The 22,858-nt window shown below is 62.3% G+C and overlaps 2 protein-coding genes across 3 annotated transcripts; both read left to right on the top strand.

Annotated features, from left to right (window-relative positions):
* The first annotated feature begins 5,309 nt into the window (after positions 1-5,309).
* Positions 5,310-10,441, top strand: LOC119703367 (aspartyl aminopeptidase). Its single transcript, XM_038143190.1, has 15 exons — positions 5,310-5,356; positions 5,491-5,566; positions 5,640-5,728; positions 5,803-5,916; positions 6,240-6,365; positions 6,504-6,634; positions 6,999-7,083; positions 7,501-7,608; positions 7,838-7,915; positions 8,247-8,330; positions 8,617-8,777; positions 8,915-8,954; positions 9,307-9,408; positions 9,763-9,930; positions 10,326-10,441. Exons 1-15 carry the CDS (start codon positions 5,351-5,353, stop codon positions 10,374-10,376), a joined length of 1,419 nt encoding a protein of 472 aa, XP_037999118.1. The 5' UTR covers positions 5,310-5,350; the 3' UTR covers positions 10,377-10,441.
* Positions 10,442-11,162: 721 nt separating this feature from the next.
* On the top strand, positions 11,163-22,764 carry PTPRN (protein tyrosine phosphatase receptor type N). Of its 2 annotated transcripts, none has more exons than XM_038143169.1 (23): positions 11,163-11,326; positions 12,982-13,032; positions 13,227-13,340; positions 13,576-13,681; positions 13,801-13,999; positions 14,158-14,482; positions 14,675-14,791; positions 14,898-14,932; positions 15,053-15,339; positions 15,806-15,892; positions 15,993-16,072; positions 16,299-16,363; positions 18,662-18,874; positions 18,991-19,200; positions 19,294-19,441; positions 19,605-19,678; positions 19,978-20,055; positions 20,190-20,309; positions 20,422-20,588; positions 21,667-21,720; positions 21,839-21,903; positions 21,990-22,063; positions 22,164-22,764. In XM_038143169.1, exons 1-23 carry the CDS (start codon positions 11,230-11,232, stop codon positions 22,233-22,235), a joined length of 2,838 nt encoding a protein of 945 aa, XP_037999097.1. In that variant the 5' UTR covers positions 11,163-11,229; the 3' UTR covers positions 22,236-22,764. The 2 variants fall into 2 exon arrangements, with proteins under 2 accessions (XP_037999097.1, XP_037999096.1); XM_038143168.1 differs by having other exon boundaries at positions 14,898-14,977.
* Positions 22,765-22,858: the final 94 nt, after the last annotated feature.

The following is a 22,858-nucleotide window of genomic DNA, read 5'->3' as shown; positions in this document are numbered from 1 at the left end:
CAAGTGGTAGGCCAGGTCAGGGACCCCCAGGGCCTTGCACAAACCCACGACAGCTGAAAAGGACATCCTGAGGGAAGGCACCTGTGCTGGGGGAAACCCTCATGAGGGGTCCCCTTGCCTGGGCAGCGCCCCCTCCTCCCCAGACTCCCCAGCACACCTGGTGACCCCCAGCTCTGTCCAAGCTGGGCTGTTTTGGCTGACGTCAGCTGGCTCAGCCCCAGTGCCTTTGTCCCTGAAGGCCCTGGTGGAGGGGACCGCTGTGCCACTGGGCACAGGGTGACTCAGCAGCCGGACAGCCCTCAGCCCTGCCTGGCCCTGCACACCCAGCTCTCTGTCCTGGCTGTAACACAGAAGCCAGGCAATGCCATGGCTCACCCATGGCAGCATCAGCATCAGGCAAAGGCTCGGGCTTGTTCATGGAAGTGTTCTCCACTGCCCTGGCTCTGGGAGGAACTCCCCGCTGCTGCCTCCCTGCTCCATGTCACTCCCAGCTAAAGTCTGGGTGCCACAGACATGCAGGTGGGCAGATGCTCAGTGCCCTGCATCCCTCCTGCTCCTCCAAGGCCCCATCCCTGGAGCCTCTCCCAGCCTCCCAATTGCAGAGTGATGTAGCGTCTTCCCAGAGAGTACAAGCTGCCTGGAGGAGCCTGCCTTTAAAAGGGAAGGTATTTCCAGATGAGGTTGTTTCATCCCAGCTCAGGGAGAGAATGGAAGAAAGGGGGGCTTGTGGGGGGAGAGTAGATGGAAAAACAGACAGCATCCTTCTGTCTGGCCCCATTCCGAGTATGCCCTGCACATCCCAGAGCCCCGCACGTGTACCCTGCCTGTGCCGCAAGTTCCAGCAAGCCAGCCCTTAGCTGCTGTGCAGAGGGGCAGGTGGGTGCCCCGCGAGGGGCACTCAGGGCATTTGGGACAGCACACCACCAGGAACAGAGTTCAGTCATCCCTTTGCATGACCCCACCCCACTGCTGTGCCAGCCGGAACTATGGGGAGGATTGACTCCTCAGGGATACTGTGTCCAGAAGTGCCTGGCACCCTGGCCTGGTGGATTTCAGGTAATGAAAAGGTGATGCAAATCCCATCTCAGGCCTGCGTAGCCCTTGTTCCCATCCTCACCCCACAGAGCAGGTGGGGGCAGGGCTGGGGTGCTCCAGGGAGGGGAAATGCACTCTTGGGCACTGCTGCTTGGAGGGAAAGCAGCTCAGAGGGGTTAACTAGGAGCGTCCTCCTGACCCTGCTCTAGAGCAGACTGTTTGAAGTGGCCTTTCCTTAGCTGTGGTGACAGCCTTCCGGTATGGCTCTGAGCAAGCAGGGGCCCCACGTCTTGCAGAGGGTGGACAAGCCTCTTAGGAAATCCCCGTCTGCTTGGGGGACCCAGCATGCCAGGAAGGAGGGGTGAAGAGCAGGACCCAGAGACCCTGCCTGAGTCCCAAGGACAAGATGCCGAACACTCTGTGCCAGCTAAAGAGCCAGAGGCTGCAGAAAGTGAGGAGGCTGCGGAGGCCACAAGTGCTGGGCTGCCTCCTGTCCTGTCCTGGCCTGTCCAGCCCCGTGCAGCCTCCCCCAGCTCCATCCCAGGCCGTGCTGACCCAGACCGGCAGAGCCTGGGAAGTGGCTCCTGAACCCCCACACTGGCCTGGTCCCAGGTCCATCAAATCTTGGATGAGACTGCTGCCGGGAAGGAGTTGGAATGTCAAACAACTCCCTCTGGTCATGACATCCCTGTGAGCAAAGCCAGCTGCATCCTGCAGCCGCCCCTCCTTCCTGGCCGTCCCTCCCTGCCGTTCCCCCAGGATTTAAACCCAGCACAGCCTCCGAGGGCTGTGGGAGGGCATCTTGGGGCTTGAAGCTAGACAGGATGTGAAGACAGGGTGCTGGCCCTTCCTTGTCCCTATGCCCTGCCACCAGGACCCAATGCCCCCTTATGCCTGGTCTTAGCTCAAGGGTGAGTTGAGAAATGGAAATGAGAATGGGAATGAAGCAGCGGGGGTGTCCATTCCCCTCCCTCCTGACCCCTGGCTGTCTTCCTTCATCCCGCTCCTTTTACAGCCATGAGCCTCCCAGGCGCCTTTACCCTAAGAGGGAAGGACTGTGTGGCCCATTCCCCAGTGCTGACGGATCCATGGTGCATGCTATTGTCTAAATAGGAGGTGGCTCTCCCTCCCTGCCTGGACCAAGGCCCAGCCTGGCCTGCTGGGGTCCCAGGAGCTGGTGGGTAAAGTCTCCAGTCCCCCGACGCCCACTGTTCATCCCAGCTGCCCCCATGCCTTTGCCCGTTCCAGAGCTCAGGACCAGGGGGTGCACAGACTATCTGTCTCCTCCTGGTCCCCACCCCCATGCCCCCAGGTGATGGGGATGCTGAGGACATTGTCCTGTCTGTGAGTGGCACAGAATGCTGGGGGTGCCTGGATGCCCCCACGGCAAGGATGGGTGCCAGGGGTGTCCTGATGCAACCTGTATAGATGCTGGGAGGTGTTTGCTCACCTCCCTCGGTCTTTGTATGTCCTCTGGGTAAGTTGTTGCCTCCATGCTTGACGAGCATGCTGGGGGTGAACTGTTGCCCTGAGTCGTGTAGCTGATGGGCAAGACCAGCTACTTCCATGTCCACGCTGTTGCTTGACACATACACCTGCCCCATCACTCATCTACAGCTGGCCCTGAGGTCCATGGGGATGCTGGGATGTTCCCCCAACCCTGCTGCCTAGGGGCAGACTAAAGGGTGTCCTGCCCTCATGGTCCATGGGGACATTCACCTGCCCAGCAGTGTGGAGATACTAAAGTTGCCCAGCTGTCCTTGTGATCCCTGCGGACGCGGGGATGACGGAGCGGCTGAGTGGTCCATGAGGATGCTGCAGGCCTTGACAGCATCACCCATGCCAGTGATATGAGGTAGCACTACCCACTGCATGGCTGGTGGCTCACGTAAGGCATGGCGGCCATTCACTCAGCCTCCAGCAATTCCTGGGCGCTGATTTCACTTTCCCATGCTCAGACACGTGGGCCGGGATGCGGGGGACCGCCTCGATGGATGCCATCCCTTTGCTCATCCTGGCAGGGCTGCAAGGGGGGGTCCAGGCAGCCTGGCAGGCAGTGGGAGAAGGGGGTGGCACTTCCTGGATCTCGGCTGTGTTTACAGTCTTTGTCCTGGGCCATCTTTCCATTAACCCCTTCCAGGAGGGAGGGCTAAGCGCTGCCTGCCCATCCCCAGAGCCTACTGTCAGCAGGGAACGCTTCTCTTGCAAAGCCTGCCCAGAACCCCACTGGGCTGCCAGGGGACATAGGAAGGACCACGGTGCCCTGTCCCTACTGGCCCTTCCCTGCCAGGCACCCCTGGGCACACACATGAGCCCAGCAGCAGGGTGCATACGTGCAGAGGAGGAGCTGATGCCGTTTTGGAAGGGCTGCCTGTGGCTCCCCGCGGCACTGGATGATCCATGGGGCGGCGCGGGATGGGGGACAGAAGCACTGTCTTCCCAGGAGCACAGTGATGGGGTAGGGGGCAACCATAGCAGGTGCTGTGCAGCCCTTGGCACCCAGCCAGGGGTGAGTCAGAGCCCACCCGCATATAGCCATCAGGAGCTTTTTCTGGAAGTCCCGCTGTGCCGGGAATAGCTGTGGCACGCCAAGGCACTGCCCTTTGCTCACAGGCAGGGCTAGACGAAGGCCACACCCGGCCCTGCCACTCACTCCTGCTCTGACACCCCCGAGCCAGGCACGCCCTGCTCCTGCACACACACACCCCGGGAACCATCGTCCTGAGCACCCACTGAGTACCCATCCGCTCTGGGCATCCACGGCTGGGGAGCCAGGGCCTCTGAATGTCCTCAAATGTCCCTCAGGCACAGCCTGGGAACCATTCAAGAGCACCTGGCCCTGAGCTGGGTTCCGGCAGCGGGGGGGGGGGGGGGGGGGGGGGCGGTGATGCTGGCAGGAGGAGCGAGGGGATGGCTGCCTGGCATACAAGTCCCTTTGACACATGTATCCCAGCTGTGGGCTGGAGTGCCGGGAGCTCCCAGCCTGGTCCCAGCCTGGTTCCAGCCTGGCCTGGGGGGCCTGGCCCTGTGTTGTGCTGTGGTTGACATGGAGACCCTCCAGCTGTCTGTTTGCAGGGTGCCAGGCAGTGGGAGTGCTCATTCCCATTTGGTGGTGGGGAGAGGCAGGTGTTGGGGGCTGGGAGCATAAATCCAGAGCTGTCAGGAGCTCTCGGCACGACAGGTCACAGGGTCAGGGGCAGCAGGACCACCAGTTTCCAGTCCTCAGAACATGGACAGCGTCTCCAACTAACAGGGTGCCCACGCGGGTGACTCAGGAGCTGGGAATCCAGCTGGCACCCAGCACCTGGGCCCCATGCAGCACTCACAGGCTGCCACGTCCATCTCCCAAGGCCACATACCCATTGCTAGGAAGAAAGGATCCTGCTGGGAAATGATGCACGAAGACAGATTGAAACCCAAAACCTTGCTGCTGCATCCAGCCCATGAAGGGAACCCAGACAAGGGCGGGAGGCACCCTAATCCATGCAAGGCCAAGGGGTCCTATCCCTTGGGAGCACCCCTGGGGCTGACAGGCAGCTTGGGTGCTGCCCTGCCACCGTGCCAACTCTCAGAACGCAGTGCATTGCTGTCACTCGGAGACATTTGTCTCCAACATGGCACCATGGGTTTGTGCCTTGCTTCCTGTGAGGCCAGGCAGTGCCAAGGCAGGGGAGCAACAGCGATGGGGGGCTGCAGCTTGGCTGTGACCCACCCCACTCCAAATGTACCTAGCCTTGGGGAAGCGAGTGTGTTTTCCTGTGCACTTGCACCCCTCTGCAGGCAGGCCAAGCCCTATTTTGGGGCAGCCCCTGCTCCCCCAGTTAGCCCTAAGAACTGGGGCACACCGGGGCAGGATGGGTGACCATTGTCGTGGAGCCTGTCCCTGCCCCTTGATTCCCACCCCCACCCCTCCTGGCTGTGTCTCTCTTGCACCCACCCTTAATTCCGCTGCACCCCAGCCTTGTCAGGCACTGTGCTTGCCTGGCCTGGACCAGGGTGCGGGGTGAGGGGTGCACGGTGTGGGGTGCGGGCTAAGAGTGCGCCGTGCATGGTGGGGGGTACGGTGTGGGAGGTGCAGGGTGTGGGATCGCAGGTCGTGGGGTGCAGGGTGCACATTGCCGATTGCAGGGTGCAGATTGAGGGGTGCGGATTGCGGGGTGTGGATTGCGGGGTGCAGATTGCGGGGTACAGGGTGCGGATTGCGGGGTGCAGAGTTCGGATTGCCGGGTGCAGAGTTCGGAGTCCGGGTGCAGGCCGCGCATTCCTCCAGGCCAGCCGGGGGCGCTGGGCGGGCCGGCGCGGCGCGGTGGCGGCCATGCAGGTACCGGGCGGGTGGCGGGCGCGGGACGGGGCCGGGTCGGTGCCGCTCGGGACGGGGTTCCCGGTCCCGCGGGGGTCCCGGCCCGGGCGGGGCGGGCTTGTTCCGGCGCCGTGCGCTGACGGCGGTGCCCGCAGGCGGCGGCGCAGGGCTCGAAGGCGGCGGCGCAGGAACTGGTGAAGTTCGTGAACCGCAGTCCGTCGCCGTACCACGGTGAGCACCCGCCCGTCCCTCCCCGGCCCTCTTCCTCTTCCCGCGGGCGGCCCTGACGGCTCTTCCCCCGCAGTGGTGGCCGAATGCCGCAGCCGGCTACTGCAGGCCGGCTTCCAGGAGCTGAAGGAGACGGAGCACTGGGACGTGCGGCCGGCGCAGAAGGTGGGCCCGGCTGGGACGGGGCAGCGGGAGCCGGGGGTGGACGGGGCACCTCACCTCTACCCCTCCGCTTCCAGTACTTCATCACCAGGAACTACTCCACCCTCATCGCCTTCGCCGTCGGCGGCCAGTTCCAGCCCGGGAATGGGTTCACCCTGCTGGGAGCCCACACCGACAGCCCCTGCCTCAGGGTAAGGTCACCCGGCTGAGTGCTGAGTCTTTCTCTGGGGTCCTCCAGTTTCATGCCGCAAGCAAAAACTATCCTGACTACCCCTGTGCCCTGCAGCATCATTGTTGGCTCCCTACACCTCCCAAATCTGTCACCCAGAGCAGCCCCTGCATTGCTCTGCCTGCTGCTGTCTCCTCTGTGTCCCCGGTCCTGCAGAGCCCCTCACAGCACCCTGTGCTGGCAGCATCAGCAGTGAGGCTCTGGGCATGAGCTGCCCAGATCCCACCAGCTGCCCCTTCCCCAGCGCTTCATGGTGCCAGCAGTGACACCTCTGCTGTTGCCCAGGTGAAGCGTCGCTCTAAGCGGGGACAGGTGGGCATAGTGCAAGTCGGAGTGGAGACCTATGGAGGGGGCATCTGGAACACCTGGTTCGACCGTGACCTCACCGTGGCCGGGAGGGTGATCATAAAGGTGAGTCTGATTTAGGGCACACGTGGTCGGATAGCTGTGTGTCTCTGGCAGTGGGTCGCTGACCCCCACACAGAGTGGCACCTGCTGCAGCCTCTCAGCTCTGCAGGCCTGGCCCCAGAAGTCCTCCTTGTGTTTCAGGACCAAGCCACGGGGCGCCTGGAGCAGCGCCTGGTACGTGTGGAGCGGCCCGTCCTCCGCATTCCTCACCTGGCCATCCATCTGCAGCGCAGCATCAATGAGAACTTTGGGCCCAACACCGAGCACCACCTGTAAGGCCTGGCTCAGCCCCGATTCCTGGCCAGCCCTTGGGAGGGCTGAGACCCAGCTAGAGCAAAACCCTGCCTTAGCTGTCCCTTTGGCAGCCACTCATTGCAGTGGGGAGATCTGTAGTGGCTTTTAGCCCCATAGAGTCATTCCAGGAGATGCTTCCAAGCACAGGATTTGGGAAAGGACGCTGGGGTGTCCTGAGGTGGCACAATAGATTTGTGCTTAAAATGTGCATTCTTCCTCCATTTGGCATATCAGTCATTCTCTGGAGGAGCAAGGCAAACACACCAGGAGGGGTTGGCAGTGTGTGACCCAAACAGGTGAGATGAGCAAAGCTCTGGGAGCTAATGTTACTGACCCCCACAGGGTTCCCATTCTGGCCACTGCAGTGCAGGAGGAGCTGGAAAAGGAGGTGCTTATGGAGTCCACACCTTGCAGTGCTGCGGCCCAGGTGAGCTGTGTGTCAAGGATCAGCAGGGGCACTTGCAAGGACCTCATAGTTGTGACCTTTGAGTTTTAGTCCTCAGGTTTCCCTGAGGTTCCCCTTCTCCCTGTGGACTGCTGGTAACCTTCCACTCTGCCTCACAGCTGCGTACACAGCACATCTGTTCAGCCGTCTCTCTTCTCACCCTTGCCTGCAGCCAGTGTGGAAGGGGTGCATCTCCCTGAGCAGGCAGGGCAGGGAGGGGAGCTAGCACAGGCGCATAGAGCTGTCCTGGGTGAGGTGGGGGCTTGAACATGGGAGATGTTAGTAGGAGAGAGGACTCTGCTAACATAAGCAAGGTCAGGGACAGCTTTGCAAAGGGAAACCAGGAGTTTCTCCTGCCATCCACTGCCTGCCCTGCTCACAGCTCTGCTTTCTTCCCAGGCAGAGCGGCACAGTCCTGTTCTGCTTTCCCTGATCTGCCCCCAGCTGGGGGTGAAACCAGAGCAGATTGTGGAGCTGGAATTATGCCTGGCAGATACACAGCCAGCGGTGAGTAAGGGCAGGAACCTCCCTCTCTGCGCACAGCCGACGGGCTGGCACTACACAGGTGTTATCTGGCACATGTCCTTTGCCTGCGGTGTGCCAGGGCAGGGAGCTGAATGGAACTAGAGGGAGCTGCTCCTGAGGGGCAAAGATAAGGGTACTGGAATGGGAACCCAGTGGCAGGTACTTTTTGGTGACCCAGAGCTTGTGCCTTACTCCTCCTGGCTCTCTGCAGACGCTGGGTGGTGCCTTCGATGAGTTCATCTTCTCCCCACGTCTGGACAACCTGCACAGCTGCTACTGCGCCTTGCAGGTGAGAGGGGAAAGAACCTGGAGACTGCAGCGTGGTCCCTGTGCACCCCAGCTCAGCTTTGGGCTGGCCAAAGGCTCTGCAGGGAGTTGTGTTCTCGTGGAATGGGTCTAGATTGTTGGAGGACCTGGGGTTGGATGCCCCCTTTGCTGGGTGTGTGGGATTCCCAGCAGCTCCCAGGGGTGACTTCTGCTGTCCCTGGGCAATGTGTGTGCCCACAGCTCCCTTCCTCCATGCTTTGGACTCTCCTGGGGGATTTCCTGATGGCTCAGTCCTGAGATTTGCAGGATGGAGTGGCACTCATGCTGGTGTCCATTCCCCCGTAATCCTGCAGGCCTTGATTGACTCATGTGCAGCGCCCTCGTCCCTCTCCCAGGAGCCCAATGTGCGTCTCATCGCGCTCTATGACAACGAGGAGGTGAGCGAGGGGCACAGCCGTGGGGTGGCTGGCACCAGAAGGTGCTCCATGTTCTCTGCTCTTCCCCAGCCATGCCTAGCATTGGAGAGAGCATCCTAGCAGGAGAGAGATCCCACACCCCAGTGGTGGAAGCAGGGATTTGCTTACACCCACGTGGAGCATGGCCCAGGCAGGGGAGGGAAGCACTGGTGTGGCAGGAAGCTGCTTTGCTGGCCCTAGAGAGCACCCTGTCACTCCTCTGGCCCCTGTGGTGCCGCGGGCTTGTGCTGATGGTGATCCTTGGCAGGTAGGGTCAGAGAGTGCCCAGGGCGCCGAGTCCTTGCTCACGGAGCTGGTGCTGCGCCGGATCTCTGCGTCGCCACACAACCTGACAGCCTTCGAGGAGGCAGTGGCCAAGTCCTACATGATCAGTGCTGATATGGCCCACGCTGTGCACCCCAATTATGTGTGAGTAGTCTGAGCCATGACAGGCTGCCCCGCCACCTGTGGGACGTATCCCCATCACTCCCCAGGTAGTACAGACAGGACAGTCCTTGTTACAGCAGGGAGGGAGGGCTATAGTGTGAAACTCTTCTCTTTTGCAGGGACAAGCATGAGGAGAATCATCGTCCAGCCTTCCACAAGGTGAGGGCAGCCCTCTGCTTGGGCCTAGGATGGTTGCTGTCTGTCTGTCTGTCCTGCAGCGCTGCAGCATTCAAATGGAAAACGTTTATCCTGCAGTGGGATTTGACTATGCCACATGTCTTATGCCACATGTTAATCACTTGAGATGCCAGTCTTGTCCATAGAGCTCCTCCCTGCTCTGAGCTGGGGCTGTCCCCATGGAAACACTGTCCCGTCCCCATGGGCTCACCTAGGAAAGGGAGAATAGACTGATATGTTGGGGTGGTACGGCATTGCCTGGGCAGGGGTGTTTCCAGGGCCACTGACTATTCCTGGGTCCCATCATGGGCCTGTGGTGCCTTCCTTTGTGCAGGGCCCTGTCATCAAAGTGAACAGCAACCAGCGCTACGCCTCCACAGCTGTCACTGAAGCCATAATCCGGGACATTGCTGCCCGCGTGGGCGTCCCTCTGCAGGTGAGCGGGGCTGGGTGAGCCCTCCTTGAACATCAGGGGTTTGGGCTGCAGCCCGGCCCCTGGGTTCATCAGAGGGCACCGTGCCAAAGCTCCACCCCTGTTACCATGTCTGACCCCACTGTGGTCTCTGTGCTGCCTGTTGCTCTGGGGCTCCAGCTCCAGACTGCCCCAGGGAGCAGGCTGGTGAACAGAATGGAGTCTGGCCCTGTGTGTCCTATCTCTGGAGCATTCTTTGAACCCTGACGTGGGTCGGTGCTGCTTCCCTGCCCCAGGTCACCTCCCTTCAGGGCTGAGGGCCCATGTGGGAGGCCGTGGGGTAGCATGTGGAGCTGCTGAGGTCTTACCTCCATGCAGGAGTTCATGGTGCGCAATGACACACCCTGTGGCACCACCATCGGCCCCATTCTGGCCTCCCGCCTGGGGCTGCGTGTGCTGGACATTGGCTGCCCGCAGCTGGCCATGCATTCCATCCGGGAGATGTGCTGCACCTCGGGGGTGCTTCAGAGCATCACCCTCTTCAAGGTGAGCCCTGTGTCCCCCATCTTGTGCTAAAGCTCGCTCCCTGCTCCTCTACATCTCCCACATCCCCATGTCCCTGTCCAGTCCCTGCTTTGGGGCTGAACCCAGCCATCCCACAGAGCTCCCCAACTCTCTAGAGCAGCTCAGGTACTGGCTGCTTCCAGAGGTGCCCCCTCTCATCCCAGCCTTCCCCAGTGACTGCCATCCCTAAGTAGTTCCTATGGCAACCGGTGCTAGCCTTGAGTCAGCGATGGGTTACTATGGCGACGTGGTCCTGCTCGCTGCAAGTAGCTGCCTGCTATGACGCTGTGACAGGGAGCTGCTGCCTGCCCCCACTGCCTGTCCCCCCACCCCGCAGCGCCTTGCTCGGCCCACCCTGACAGCCTCTCTTCTTCCAGGGCTTCTTCGAGCTCCTGCCGACGGTCAGCAGCAGCCTGGTGGTCGACTGAACATGGCGGGGAGGGAGTAGCAGTTGGTTTAGTCCTGGGGCCATTAAAGCATTTCTGTCTCACCAGCGAGTGGTCCATGACTGTGGCTGGGGCTGACGTACGTGGCTCCCCCTGGGGACTCCCATGGCTCCCACCTGTGCTCTCCCCTGGAACCGTGCGCGAGACCTATTCACCCATCCACAATCCCTTGTCGGGGGGTGCTGGGGGTCCCCGCTCAGGGGCCGAACCGGGCTCGGCTTTTGCTCAGGGAGAGCTGGCGGGAGGCTGTCGTGTCTCGTGCGGCGCTGGGGCCGCCCCTTTCCCCAGGAACGAGCCTGCCGTGTGCGCAGGGATCTGCGGGCACCGGACCTGGAGCTGCTCGCCGGGGGCTGCCCTCTGCCCGCGGCCGATGCCCGGACGGTGCCGCCGGGCGGGGCACGAGGGTGCGGCTCCGCGCTCGCCGCTCATTGGGCGGCCCTCAGGGGCGTGACCCACGCGGGAGCCAGTCCGTGCGCAGGGCCGGGAAGGGGCGGGCGCTGATTGGCGGGGGCGCTGCTGGCGCTGTGGCACACCCCCGGGGGGGCGTGACTCGCCCCGGGGGACGCGGCGATTGGCGGAGCTCTGGGCCGCCTCTCCCCGGGGCGAGGCGTGATTGGCCCCGCTGGACAGCGCGGGCGTGAGCGCGGCGCCGAGGGCAGCCGCGCGGGTCGCTGATTGGCCGCGGCGCGGAGGGGCGCGGCGCCGCGGCAGCGCGCGGGCCGCCATTGGCGGGGCGGCGGCGGCGGGCGGGGCGCGCGGCGCGGCGGGGCGCGGGTTGGCGGCGGCGGCGGGGGCGCGGCCGGCGGGTGCGCCATGGTGCGGCCGTGAGCGGAGCATGGGGCGGCGGCTCCTCCGGGCGCTCCTCTGCCTCCTCCTCCTGGCCGGCCGCGGGCAGCTGCGTGACGGCGCCGCCGCCGCCACCGCCGCACACGGTGAGACCGCGACCCCGGGCAGGGCGGCTTTGCCCCGGGCTGCGCGAGGGCCGGAAGGAGATTCCCGGGGAGTGGCGGGGCACGGGACTCCACGGCCGGTGCGGTCGCCGCCGCTGTAGGGTGCTGTCACGGCGTGCAGCGGCGAGTTCGGCCCCTGTCGGATAGCGGGACAGGGCGGCGTGGGACCGGCACCGCGGGTGCGCCATAGGCACCGGGGGCGCCCCTCTCCCGGGACTGCCGGGCCGGTGGGTGTGCTAAACCCGGGGCATCCCGCCGGTTATAGAGGTGCCGCCCCGCCGGGCCCGAGAGCCAGCGGCTACGGGACGGGAGCAGAACGGTGATTGCTCATGCCCGGGGCAAAGCCGGTGCCTGGGGCTGCCGCAGGGATGGGGAGCCCGGGCCAGCGGCCCTGAGCGTGGCTTGCTCCGAGGCCATGCCGCCCTTTAGCCGCCCTCCGCCTGTCAGTGCGGCCCGCCCGGGCCGGTGCATCCTCTCTTCTCCAGGTCGGTCCGTGTGGTCCGTGCTTGGGGCTCTCGGGGACCCGAGTGTCGCTATCGATAGCAGGGCTGCAGCCTACCGGCACGGCACGGCACGGCCCCTGCTCCGCTGACTCACTACCGGGCGCCCGAGGCTGCTGCGCCCCTCGTCCTCCAGCGGCCCGGGAGTGCCGGGATGGATCCGGCTGCACCGCGGGGGACCGCTGCCCCCGGGAGCAAGCAGGGAATGGTGCCGGGACGGCTGCGGCCGAGCGCCGTCCTGGCCGGGGGAGCCTCCCGGAGCTGAGGCCACCGCCCCTCCCGGCGGAGCGCGGCGGCTCGGCGGGAGAACGCTGCAACGCTTCAGCACCGCGGACAGCGCCGGCCCTGCCGCCCCGGCCCGGCCCCCGCTGCCGCCGTCCCTGGGGTCTCCCCTGGCACTGGGGTCCTGTGCCCCGCACCTGAGGGGCCTCCGCCCCGGGGGATGCCGGCCCGAGGGTGCCGGGGTTTCGAGGACCTTCATCCCCACTAGCCCCCTTCCCCTGCGGCGGGCTTGACGGGCCCCTCCCTCCCCTCCCCCCGGTTGTTTTCTCGTTCCTTCCTTGCCATCCGGGGCTGAGTCATCGCCTGCTGCCGTCTCGCTGCTGACGGTCTTGGACCGAAACGGGGGGGGAGAGAAAGGGGGAAGCCGCCCCCTGCCCAAGTGCTGCCCGCCGAAGGGGTTGGAGAGGTACCCACCCCCTACCCCCACCACCACTACATCCGTGCTTTGGGGTCCGCTTCACAGGGAGAGTGGATTCCGGTGTCACTGGGTTGCATCCCTTCCTCGTTGTACCACATGTAGGAGGGCAGCAGATGTGGTTTTGCAGGTCTCTGCTGCCTCAGTCTTACCTTCCTAACTGCCAGCACCCAAAAAAAAAACTCCAGGCCTTCCCCACTCTCCAGAGCCAAGGGCATACTTTCTATACAGCCCCCATCTTGTCTCTGAGGGGCAGAAAAGACTGGCACGGAGCCTCTGCCATGGGCTACAAAGCTGTGTCCCCTCCCACCATCACCACATTGCATTCCTGTGCTGCTTTTCTGGAGCATAGGGATCCCCCAAGCAGCTGGTGATGAGCAGATTCCGTTGGAGTCCCCCTTGAATGCTGTGCTGACTGGCTGTCTGTCTGTCTGTCCCAGGCTGCCTGTTTGACCGAAGGCTGTGCTCCCCACAGGAGGTGTGTGTGCAGGGTAAGTGGCTTGCAGGGGTGCAGGATGATCCACCCCTCCCTTCCCAAGTGTGTGTGAAGGGTACAGGGATGCCTTGCAGGGGAGCCTAGGGTGCAGTGCAAGGAGGCGTGGCAGGAGAAAGGTGGGGCTGTGCTTGGAGATCCTCACATCGGGCCATTCGTTCATCTGGTCCTGCTCTCTTCCTTCTCTTGCAGATGGGCTGTTTGGGCAGTGCCAGGTGGGCTCCGTGCAGGACAGACCCTACTTTCAGGTCACATCTCCTGTGCTCCAGCGTCTGCAGGATGTCTTGCGGCATCTCATGGCACAAGGTGAGCGGGGGAGCCTGGGGGAAGTCGCTGCGACCCTGCAGGGAGAGGGTGTCAGGCAGAATTGCCTAGTGGCTCTAGAGCTGTCTGTGGTCCTGCTGGCCCAGGGTGGGCTGAGGAGGAGTGGGGTCAAACCCAGGCCATGGGACACGGGGTCAGCATATCAGGACGGCATCCCATGCACTCACACCACGGTTCCCAGTCTGCCTCCGTGTCTCACAGCCTCCTCCCATGGCAGGGCTCTCGTGGCAGGATGGCATCACCCAGTATGTGATCTCTCAGGAGATGGAGCGCATCCCCCGCCTCCGCCTGCCGCCCTCGCTGGAGCCGGTGGCCAGGGACAGGTAGGACAGCGCCAGCAGAGCTCAACGGAGCAGCGAGGGCTTTGTCCCCCAGATGGGGTTTAGGGGAGGGACGTCCCCCTTTACCCAGGTGAGTCACCCCAGCGCTGTTTGCCTTCGAGGTTCCTGCCCCTCCGCAGTGAGCCCCGGCGAGCCCCGCTAGCCCCAGACCCTGGGCTGCCAGCAGCTCAGCATTTGGAGCAGCCCCCACCACTGCTGCTTTCCCCTCTGGTGCAGCGGTACCTGGAGCACGTCCTGCTGCCCTCCCCACCCCAGCTGGGCTACGAGGAGGCTCTGCTCAATCCCTACTCCTACCACAAGGTAAGCTGGGGGGTGAGCACCTTCTCCTGGGCAGAAAAGTAGGGATTGGCAGGGAGCTGCTGCCCTCCCAGCACTTTCCTGCAGGTGCTGGGGTACCCCCTGCCTCCACCATGGGGTGACAGGGGACCTGTGGGGTTTGACATGTGTTTTGGTTGCAGTTCGGCTATCAGGATGGTGCTCACCAGCATCCCAGTGGCTCAGCCAGGCAGAGCTCTGAGACCTCTTCGCTGCTGGGCCGGGTCCCTGCCCAGACCCTTTTTGGGGCTGGCCCTGTGCCCTCCTATGGCGGGCAGCCAGGAGTGGATGGGGGGCATCTTTTCCAGGACTTGGGCATGCTTTCACTGCCCAGAGAGAAAGCTGGCCGCCCGGACCCTGCCAGCACCAGGCTTCAGCACAGCCTGCGGCTCCCCAGTGACTACAGAAACATAGAGGAGAGGGAGCAGCAAGCACCCCTGGCTGCCCAGCCACCCTCTGCACAGACGGGTACCTTGTTCTCCAGCCAGGCACCAACCCTTGTCCCTCTCCTGTGCCCACAGCTACGCTTTCCCTCCTCTTTGGGTTTATGCCCATGAGCAGAATATACCTGCAACCCCACCTGCTCCATCTGCTTTATCCCTGGCCCCTGGTCTCCCTGCAGATGCAGAGCATCCAATCTGATGCTACATCCTCTTGCAGATGCTGCCCTGAAGAGACTGGCTTCTCTCCTGGCCAGCTATGGCCTGGGGCTGCCAGAACTGAGTCCCCAGCAGATAAGCAGCCTATCCACCCTCCTGCAGCTGCTCCAGAGCTCTGGTGAGCAGGGACTGGCAGCAGCAGATGCTAGCGTGCCCTGTTTCGGGGTAGGGAGTGTTGCCTTTTGGGGTGGGTGCTGCAGGACCTCTGTCTCTCTCCTTTCCAGGTGTTGCTGGCCCTGAAGTGCCCACAGCGAAACGGGTGGGTTTGCAGCAGGGTGATGCTGGAGGAGGTGCCATGGCACAGGTGGGATGAGGGGAAGGAGACATTTCCCCAAGGCTCTCCTCAGAGATTCCAGCTTCTCTCTTTTCCTCCCTTCAGGTGATGGAGGGGGACATGCAGCACGGAGAGGAGCCAGTGCCCCCTTCTTCCACAATGCCGCCCCCCAAAATCCCAGCCAGCAGCTCCCCAGGGGATGGAACGAAGGGCAGGGCAGCATCCTCACCAGCTCCCTGGGCTGAGTCACAGCAGGGACGCAGTGGGGATGCACTCAGCCCTGGAAAGCAGGTGGTGGTGGAGAAGAAGAGCTACACAGAGATGAAGGACAGTGGGGCGCAACAGGGCACGCGGCCACTAGACGAGTATGGCTACATCATCACAGACCAGAAGTGAGAGCTGGGGGTCATGCAAGGGGGTCTGCATGTGTGAAGGGTGTGCATCTCCCCATCAACAGCTGTCACAGCTTCACATGCATGACTGAACCTGTTGGGTCTTTGGTAGGGTCGGGTTTCTATGGGGTCAACTCCCACTGATCCATTCTCTACCCATGGCCCTTGTTCCATCCCAAAGCCTTCCTTTCCCAGCCCACACCAAGGCCAGAGCTCACTGTTGCAGGATGGAGGGCTGGGAGTGTGTGTGCACAAATGTCTCTGTGCACACTCATGTGCAAGGGGGGTCAGCTCACCCCCACTACCACACATGGCCACACTCTAGCCTCCTGCCCAACCTGACACCTGCTCTGCTGTGTGCTTGGGACTCCCTGAGCCTGCCTGTCCCTGTTCCCTGACTGTGGGGAGCACAGGGCTGTCCCCTCACCCCTGCCTCCCCCTCCTCACTCTGACCCTGTCCCCACAGGCCCCTGGGGCTGGCTGCTGGTGTGCAGCTGCTGGAGCTCCTAGCCAAGCACCTCCACCTCTCCACTGCCAGCTTCATCAACATCAGGTGAGGGTACTGGTGCCACGGGGACAGGAGGGGCTGTGGCGAGGGTGGGAAGGGGGGTCTGCATTTCCAGCTCTCACACTGCCCCCCCTCTCCCCGGCAGCGTTGTGGGTCCTGCGCTTACCTTCCGCATCCGACAGAACCCCCAGAACTTTTCACTGGCAGATGTGGCCAGCCAGACTGGTGAGTTGGGCATGTCTCCCTGATCTCTTTCCTCTCTTCCCCTCCTGGTTGTGGGGTGCCCTTTCCGGGGACCAGGAAGAGATGGCTCCTACTGTCCATCCCCCTGCCTTTGGCTGCCGTGGGGAGCTGCGGTGGGCAGCTGTCAGAGCTATCCCTTGGCTCTGTTTCTGGGGGGATCTCGTGGGGAGGGGAAGCATGCCTGTGACCATCTCCTCCCTGTCCACAGAGCAAGTGAAGGGAGAGCTGGAGCATGAGCTGGGCCTGAAGATTGTGCAAACAGGAGTGGGAGAGGTAGGAGTGAGCAAGGATTCCGTCCCCTGGGGCTGCGGGGGCAGGGATAGGGGAGTGGGGATGCTGCCACTGAGTACAAGCCAGGAGCCCCCAGCCCTGGGGTGCAAGGGCCTTTGTGAGTGAGCTGTCCCTGCACATCTGTGGGGCAGCTGAAGGGCAGAGAAGACAGGGCAATGTTTGGGATGCTGTGTTGGAGATAGACTCCACTCCTGCATTGGAAGACTCCTGTTGGAGACGGCTCCAGTCCTGTCTGTCCATCATCCCCCTCCACTGCCTGGCAGCACGATCCTGCCCAGGGCTCTCAGCTCTTTTAAAAACAAAAGCTCCACAGTGGTGGAGCTTGAGGGTGGTTTGAGAGGGATTCCCAGAGGCTTTTCTTCCCCCCAAGACCGGGAGGCTGCAGGCTGTATCCCTCAAGGCTCATCCTCACCCTTGCCTCCTTCCAGCCTGCACACCCATCTCAGCTGTGGCCTGGGCACCCGAGCACGGGGATGTTCCCAGAGCACCCCACAAACCATATCTAGGCAGGCAAAATGCCATCATGTCCCCAGAGACTGGCAAAGCAGCTGGAGGCAGGGATGGAACAGGAACCATCTGTTTGGAGAGGGGTTACCCCTCCCCACGCTCCTCTGAAGAACCACAGGAACAGTCTCCTGGGGTGGGGAACAGGGGTTGGAGATAGGGACTAAGCCTGGCTCCCGTGTTTGCAGCCTGAGGAGGAAAAATGGTGTAGCACATCCCCAGCCCAGTGTCCCCATTTCTCACTTCTTGTCATGTGGCTGTAGTTGAGAGCAGGAAGGAAGGAAGGAAGGGGGAACTTTGGAGGGAGCCATGAAGAAGGGGTGGCCTGGCCACCTGTCTCTATCAGCAATATGCAGAGTGTGTCTATGGCAATGCCTTTTAATGAGGCAGGTGGCAAGAACTGGGAGAGATGTCAGAGATGACCAAGATGGAGCTCAGAGGAAGCTGAGGCAGCTTTGCAAGCCCCTTTCTGCACTGACCTTCTGAGTTCTAACCAGCTAGTGCTTTTCCTTCGTTCCCTCCCAGCTCTGGACTTGGTGGGACTGGTGCAAGATTTGAGGAAGAGGGATGTAGGGAGGCAGGGAAACAGCAGGGCCTGGTCAGCCTTGGGAGAGAAATCCCTTCTGTCCCCCCCTGGCTCTGCTGACATCTCCAGCAGCTGCAGGGCCTCTCCTGCTTGGTGCCCCGGGGAGCTGGGAGGTGCGGGGCCTGGTGGGTGCCCTGGCTGCAGGACTGGCTGCACCCTGATGGCAGTCAGGTGCTGGGGGCAGGTGGCAGCAGGGACACCCAGGCTGGGGACATCCCCAGGCGATGACGATGATGATGTAGTTGATGATGGTGCAGTGTTCCCTCGGTAACCTCATCAGGCTCACAGCCAATGGGAGGCTGTGGCAATGAGGTAATGAAGGGCTCTGGCAGCTCATTGGGCACAGGATGTTTGAATTGGTGATGGCCCAGTATCCCTGTGCTGCCCTAGCTGGACCTAGGCAGTCATGGCATCGACAGGAAGGTCTTGTCCAGCAAGGCCTGAGCAACATCCTGTACTAGCATGGGACTGGCATGGATTGGGGTGTCTCCCACAATCACAGGGAAGGAGCCCTAGAGACACTACCTGCAAGGTGGCAGGGGCTGCTCTGTGTCCTAACCGAGGAGGGCAACAGGGAGGACTTGTCCCCTAGCTGCTACAGCTGGGATGGCACCAGCAGTGCTGGCAGTGCTGGCCTATTCCCTATCCTGCCTCCCTCAATGTCCTGCTGTGGAGCAGTGGCTGCAGGGGAGAGCCAGCCTCAGTAGGGAAAGTCCCCTGGGAGTGGCACACCCAGTGCTGCAGTTGCCTATCCTACACCACTAACTCCATGGGCTGAATTCAGCCCTTGCTGATCTCCAACTGGGCAGAAGGAGGTCATGGAACCAGAGTTCTAAGGGGCTACTGCCTGCCTTGAAGACGGGCAGTCCAGGCTGGGTTTGCCTCTGGCAGCAGCCCTGAGTGCTGGAAACTGGAAGTCACTGCTACCTGGGCTTGGCCAAGCTCCTCCAGCTCCAGGAACACCATTGTAGCAGTTCCCCGTGTGACACGTAGGTGGGTGCACTCTGCCTCACCCCAGTGACACCAGCTCTGCCCCAGCTGAGGGTGCAGGGAGAATCAGCACCCTCAGGAAGGGGAAGGAAGAGCCCTTGCTCTGTTTTAACCCCCAGCAACCCCAAATGTGCAGCAGAATAGGGTCTCTGTCCCCCGCAGCCCCATGCTAACTAACCCTTACTCGGCTCGGTCCCCAGCGGAATGAGGCTGCTGCCTACTCACGCCCGTCCCGCTTCGGGGATGGCTTCCACTCGGTGCTGCTGACCTTCATCGCCCTGGCCTGCGTGGCCGTCCTGGCCATCGCGGTGTCTGCGGCGCTCTGCCTCCGGCGCCACGCCAAGCAGCGCGAGAAGGAGCGCCTGGCTGCCCTGGGGCCAGAGGGTGCTGCTGACACCACCTTCGAGTACCAGGTAGGGCCCCGAGGGATGCGGGACCCCGCGGGATGCGTCGCTGCCGCGTGTCAGCATCGCGCGGGGTGCGTGGAGCTGCGGTGGCCGAGGGACAGGCTCTTGCTCGCCTTCCCCAGGAGCTGTGCCGCCAGCACATGGCTGCCAAGTCTCTCTTTGGCCGCACTGATGCACCGGCGGCACCGGCGGAGACTTCGAGGGTCAGCAGTGTCTCGTCGCAGTTCAGCGACGCTCCGCAGCCCAGCCCCAGCTCCCACAGCAGCACACCCTCCTGGTGCGAGGAGCCTGTCCAGTCCAACATGGACATCTCCACCGGACACATGATCCTGGTGAGCCAGCCTGGAGGGACGGGGTGCCGGCCCCCTCCCCAGCCCTGCATCTGCCCCTCTGCTGCTGGGCTGACTCCCGCCCCTCTGCCCCAGGCCTATATGGAGGACCACCTCCGCAACCGGGACCGGCTGGCCAAGGAATGGCAGGCGCTCTGTGCCTACCAAGCTGAGCCCAGCATCTGCTCCATCGCCCAGAGTGAAGCCAACCTGAAGAAGAACCGCAACCCCGACTATGTGCCCTGTGAGCATCCCAGCCACCCTGCCCCAGGGACCAGCCCCAAGCACCAGCCATCCTGCTGGAGCAGGGCGTGGGGCATGGGGACGCTCAGGGCATGGCTGGTTGCAGCATTAGTGTGCCTGCAGCTCCTCTAGCCACTCACCAAGTCTCCTGGCCTGTTCCCCAGATGATCACGCGCGGATCAAGCTGAAAGCCGAGAGCAACCCATCCCGCAGTGACTTCATCAATGCCAGTCCAATCGTGAGTGATCACTGGGGGCTCCTGCCCTGCCACCCTGCTCCTTGACGTGCCCAGCCCAGGTGAGATTTTCACTCTGGGATGGAGCTGGACTGAAGTTACATCCCTCAAGGCTACAGATGTGAGCTTTGTGCCTGCCCCATTGCTCAAACAATTGTTAAATCCCATTTTCATCTTGGCTGGGGCATCTGAATCTCCCTTCCCGACCTTCCTATCACCCCTGGAGTATCCCCCTACTCCTTCAAGTGTCACCAAACCCTGGCCGAAGAGCATGAAGTCTGACACCCCCTTTCCTGCTCCAGATTGAGCATGACCCACGGATGCCAGCATACATTGCCACGCAGGGGCCTCTGTCCCACACTATTGCTGACTTCTGGCAGGTGAGTGCCACACAGCTGTGCCAGCACATCGGGGTCCCTTTGTGTGCTGCCCACGAAATGGGTCGTGGGGGCTTTACTGCCCTCCCACCTGGGCTATCCCCCAGCAGTGAAACCCCCCCTTGCCTTGCCCACAGATGGTGTGGGAACATGGCTGCACAGTCATTGTCATGCTGAGCCCCCTGGCCGAGGACAGTGTCAAGCAGTGTGACCGCTACTGGCCAGATGAAGGCTCCTCTCTTTACCACATTTATGAGGCAAGTGTGGCAGGTGGCCTGGAGCATGGAGCATCCTCCAGCCCCTGTTCCCCTGAGCACCAGCGCAGCACTTGCCCGGCACTGATGCCCACGGTCTGCCTCGCTCGGGCAGGTGAACCTGGTGTCAGAGCACATCTGGTGCGAGGATTTCCTGGTGCGCAGCTTCTACCTGAAAAATGTGCAGTCGCAGGAGACCCGCACCCTGACGCAGTTCCACTTCCTCAGCTGGCCGGCCGAGGGCATCCCCACCACCACCCGGCCCCTCCTCGACTTCCGCAGGTGAGCGCCCACCTGGCACCGTGCCAGCCCTTGGGGAGCCAGAGGTGATCCCAAACACAGGCCACTGATGGGCCAGGTGAGGACATCGCTGCCACGATGATGAGGGTCGGGGCCGTGGCCTGGACCAGATGCTGGGACTAGGAGCTGCCACGGATGGGAGGGAGCAGAAAATACAGGTTTTGGCCAACTTGGGATGAGGCTCAACAGAGTTTGGTGGGTAAGAAACCTCTGGCTGACATTGCCAGGGCTCTCCAGCCTTCATAGTGAGGGTGGGAAAAGTGCTCTTCCCGTGAGCTGGCATGGAGGGCAGCATTGAGTGGCACCTTCCCCAGCCATGGGTGCGAGAAGAAATCCCCAGAGCCAGCTTTAAAATGGTTGTGACCCATTGCTCCCAATACCCTATAGCCAGTGATGGATCCCTAGCTAGCCCAGGGCAAGGGCTGCAGAACTGAGACTGCTCCCAGGAGACTTGCCTGCCCAGGTCTTTAGGTCCCTGGTGGTGGTGGGCTCTTGACAGGCTGCTCACTCCCTGGGTTGTGAGGGGCAAGGGACCCAGCCTAGGGCAGCAGAGGGGTCTCTGAGCATGTCGCCCTCCTCTCAGTCCCGCTCACGCGCTCTCTCTCTCTCTCTCTCTCTCTGTCTCTGTCTCTCTCTCGCAGCTGCCGGCGTCATTTTTGTGATTTGCAGCTAGTAATCTGGCTCCAGTTGCATAGTCACAAAAGTGATCGTTGGCAGCCGTGCCTGCTGCATGGAGCATGCCAGGAGCCCCACCGGCGCCTGGCCCCCAGCTTCGCGCCCCACCGGATCAGAGCTGCTCCCTGGGGGTCCTGCCACTGCTCCCCTCCCCAGGCTGGGCACCTGAGGAACTGAACTCCTTTCCCTGCCCCGGCCACTTTCCACTCGTGGTCCCTATCCCATGTCCAGCACCTCTGTGGAGGCAGGAGGAGCCATGAGCGGGACCCCCAGGGCCACATCACGGTGTGCTGCTGCCCCACCCCATGAGCACAGCAAGGGACACCTAGCACAGCCTTGACCCCGGCACAGCAGGGCACTGATCTGTTCCCTCTTATCCTTGCAGGAAGGTGAACAAGTGCTATCGGGGTCGTTCCTGCCCTATTATCGTGCACTGCAGGTACAGCAGGGGATGGGAGGGGCATGTGGCCTTGAGGGTGACTGAAGGCTGGCACCTGCTGCCCGGGGCCAGTCCCATTGGAACCGGCTCCCCCGGACCAAGCATCCGTGTTTTGCAGTGACGGTGCAGGCAGGACTGGGACATACATCCTTGTCGACATGGTCCTGAACCGAATGGCCAAAGGTAGGTGCAGGGAAGCACCATTTCTGCCCTGTCCCTGAGCCTGGCCTGTGAACTCCCCTCCTAGCACCTCTCTCCCTCTGCCCCAGGGGTGAAGGAGATAGACATAGCTGCTACGCTGGAGCATATCCGAGATCAGCGGCCTGGTATGGTGCAGACCAAGGTATGCCCCAAACTGGGGATCCTCTCCTTCCATACAAGCATGCATAACCCCTGGGGCTGAGGTGGCAGGGACCCTTATGTCTCCTGCTGTGCTCCCGCAGGACCAATTTGAGTTTGCACTGACGGCTGTGGCCGAGGAAGTGAACGCCATCCTGAAGGCACTGCCGCAGTGATGACAAGGCACCCTCCCTCCCCCTCTTGTCTGCTCCCCACCCTGCGCTTCGCACTCTCCTCACCGGCCTCTGGGGCTGCTCTCCCTGTAAAATGGTGTCTGTGCTTCTGGCTCTGCCCCCCTGCCCCCAGGCGCCCCTTCCCATCTCCCCAAGGACACTGACCACAGGCCCTCTGTGTGCAGGAACCCCATCACACCCACTGTCACCTCAGAGGGGACAGGGCTTGTGGCCCTTAATCCCTGTGGAGGGGAACACCAGGTGGTGCTGCTGGGAACTGGCGGGGGGACTCCCCACGCTGTCAGTTCTGTGTTAGCCCTCTTCCTGTACCCGTGTGGGTCGCAGAAGTGGGGGCAGGGGTCCTCCACAGTTGGGGGGAGCATGGGGTGCAGGGAGGCCTGGCCCAGCCCCACTCCAGGTCCCCTTTGTGTGCTCCCTGCCTAGTCACTCAAGCAGAAGAAAAATTTCTAGAGAACTATAATTTTGTATCTTGATGTGAATAAAGTTCTTGTGTCACGTTCGTGCAGCTGCAGCCAGGCCTGGCCTCTGACTGTGTGTATTGGGATGGCACAGGGAGGAATTGTGTTTGTCCATCTCTATCCCTGCACTCTGCAACTGCCAGACAA

This window comes from Motacilla alba, chromosome 7 (assembly GCF_015832195.1).
Source record: "Motacilla alba alba isolate MOTALB_02 chromosome 7, Motacilla_alba_V1.0_pri, whole genome shotgun sequence".
Lineage (NCBI taxonomy): Eukaryota > Metazoa > Chordata > Aves > Passeriformes > Motacillidae > Motacilla > Motacilla alba.
The sequence above is the reverse complement of the archived record's forward strand: the minus strand, read 5'-3'. Positions and strand labels throughout refer to the sequence as shown.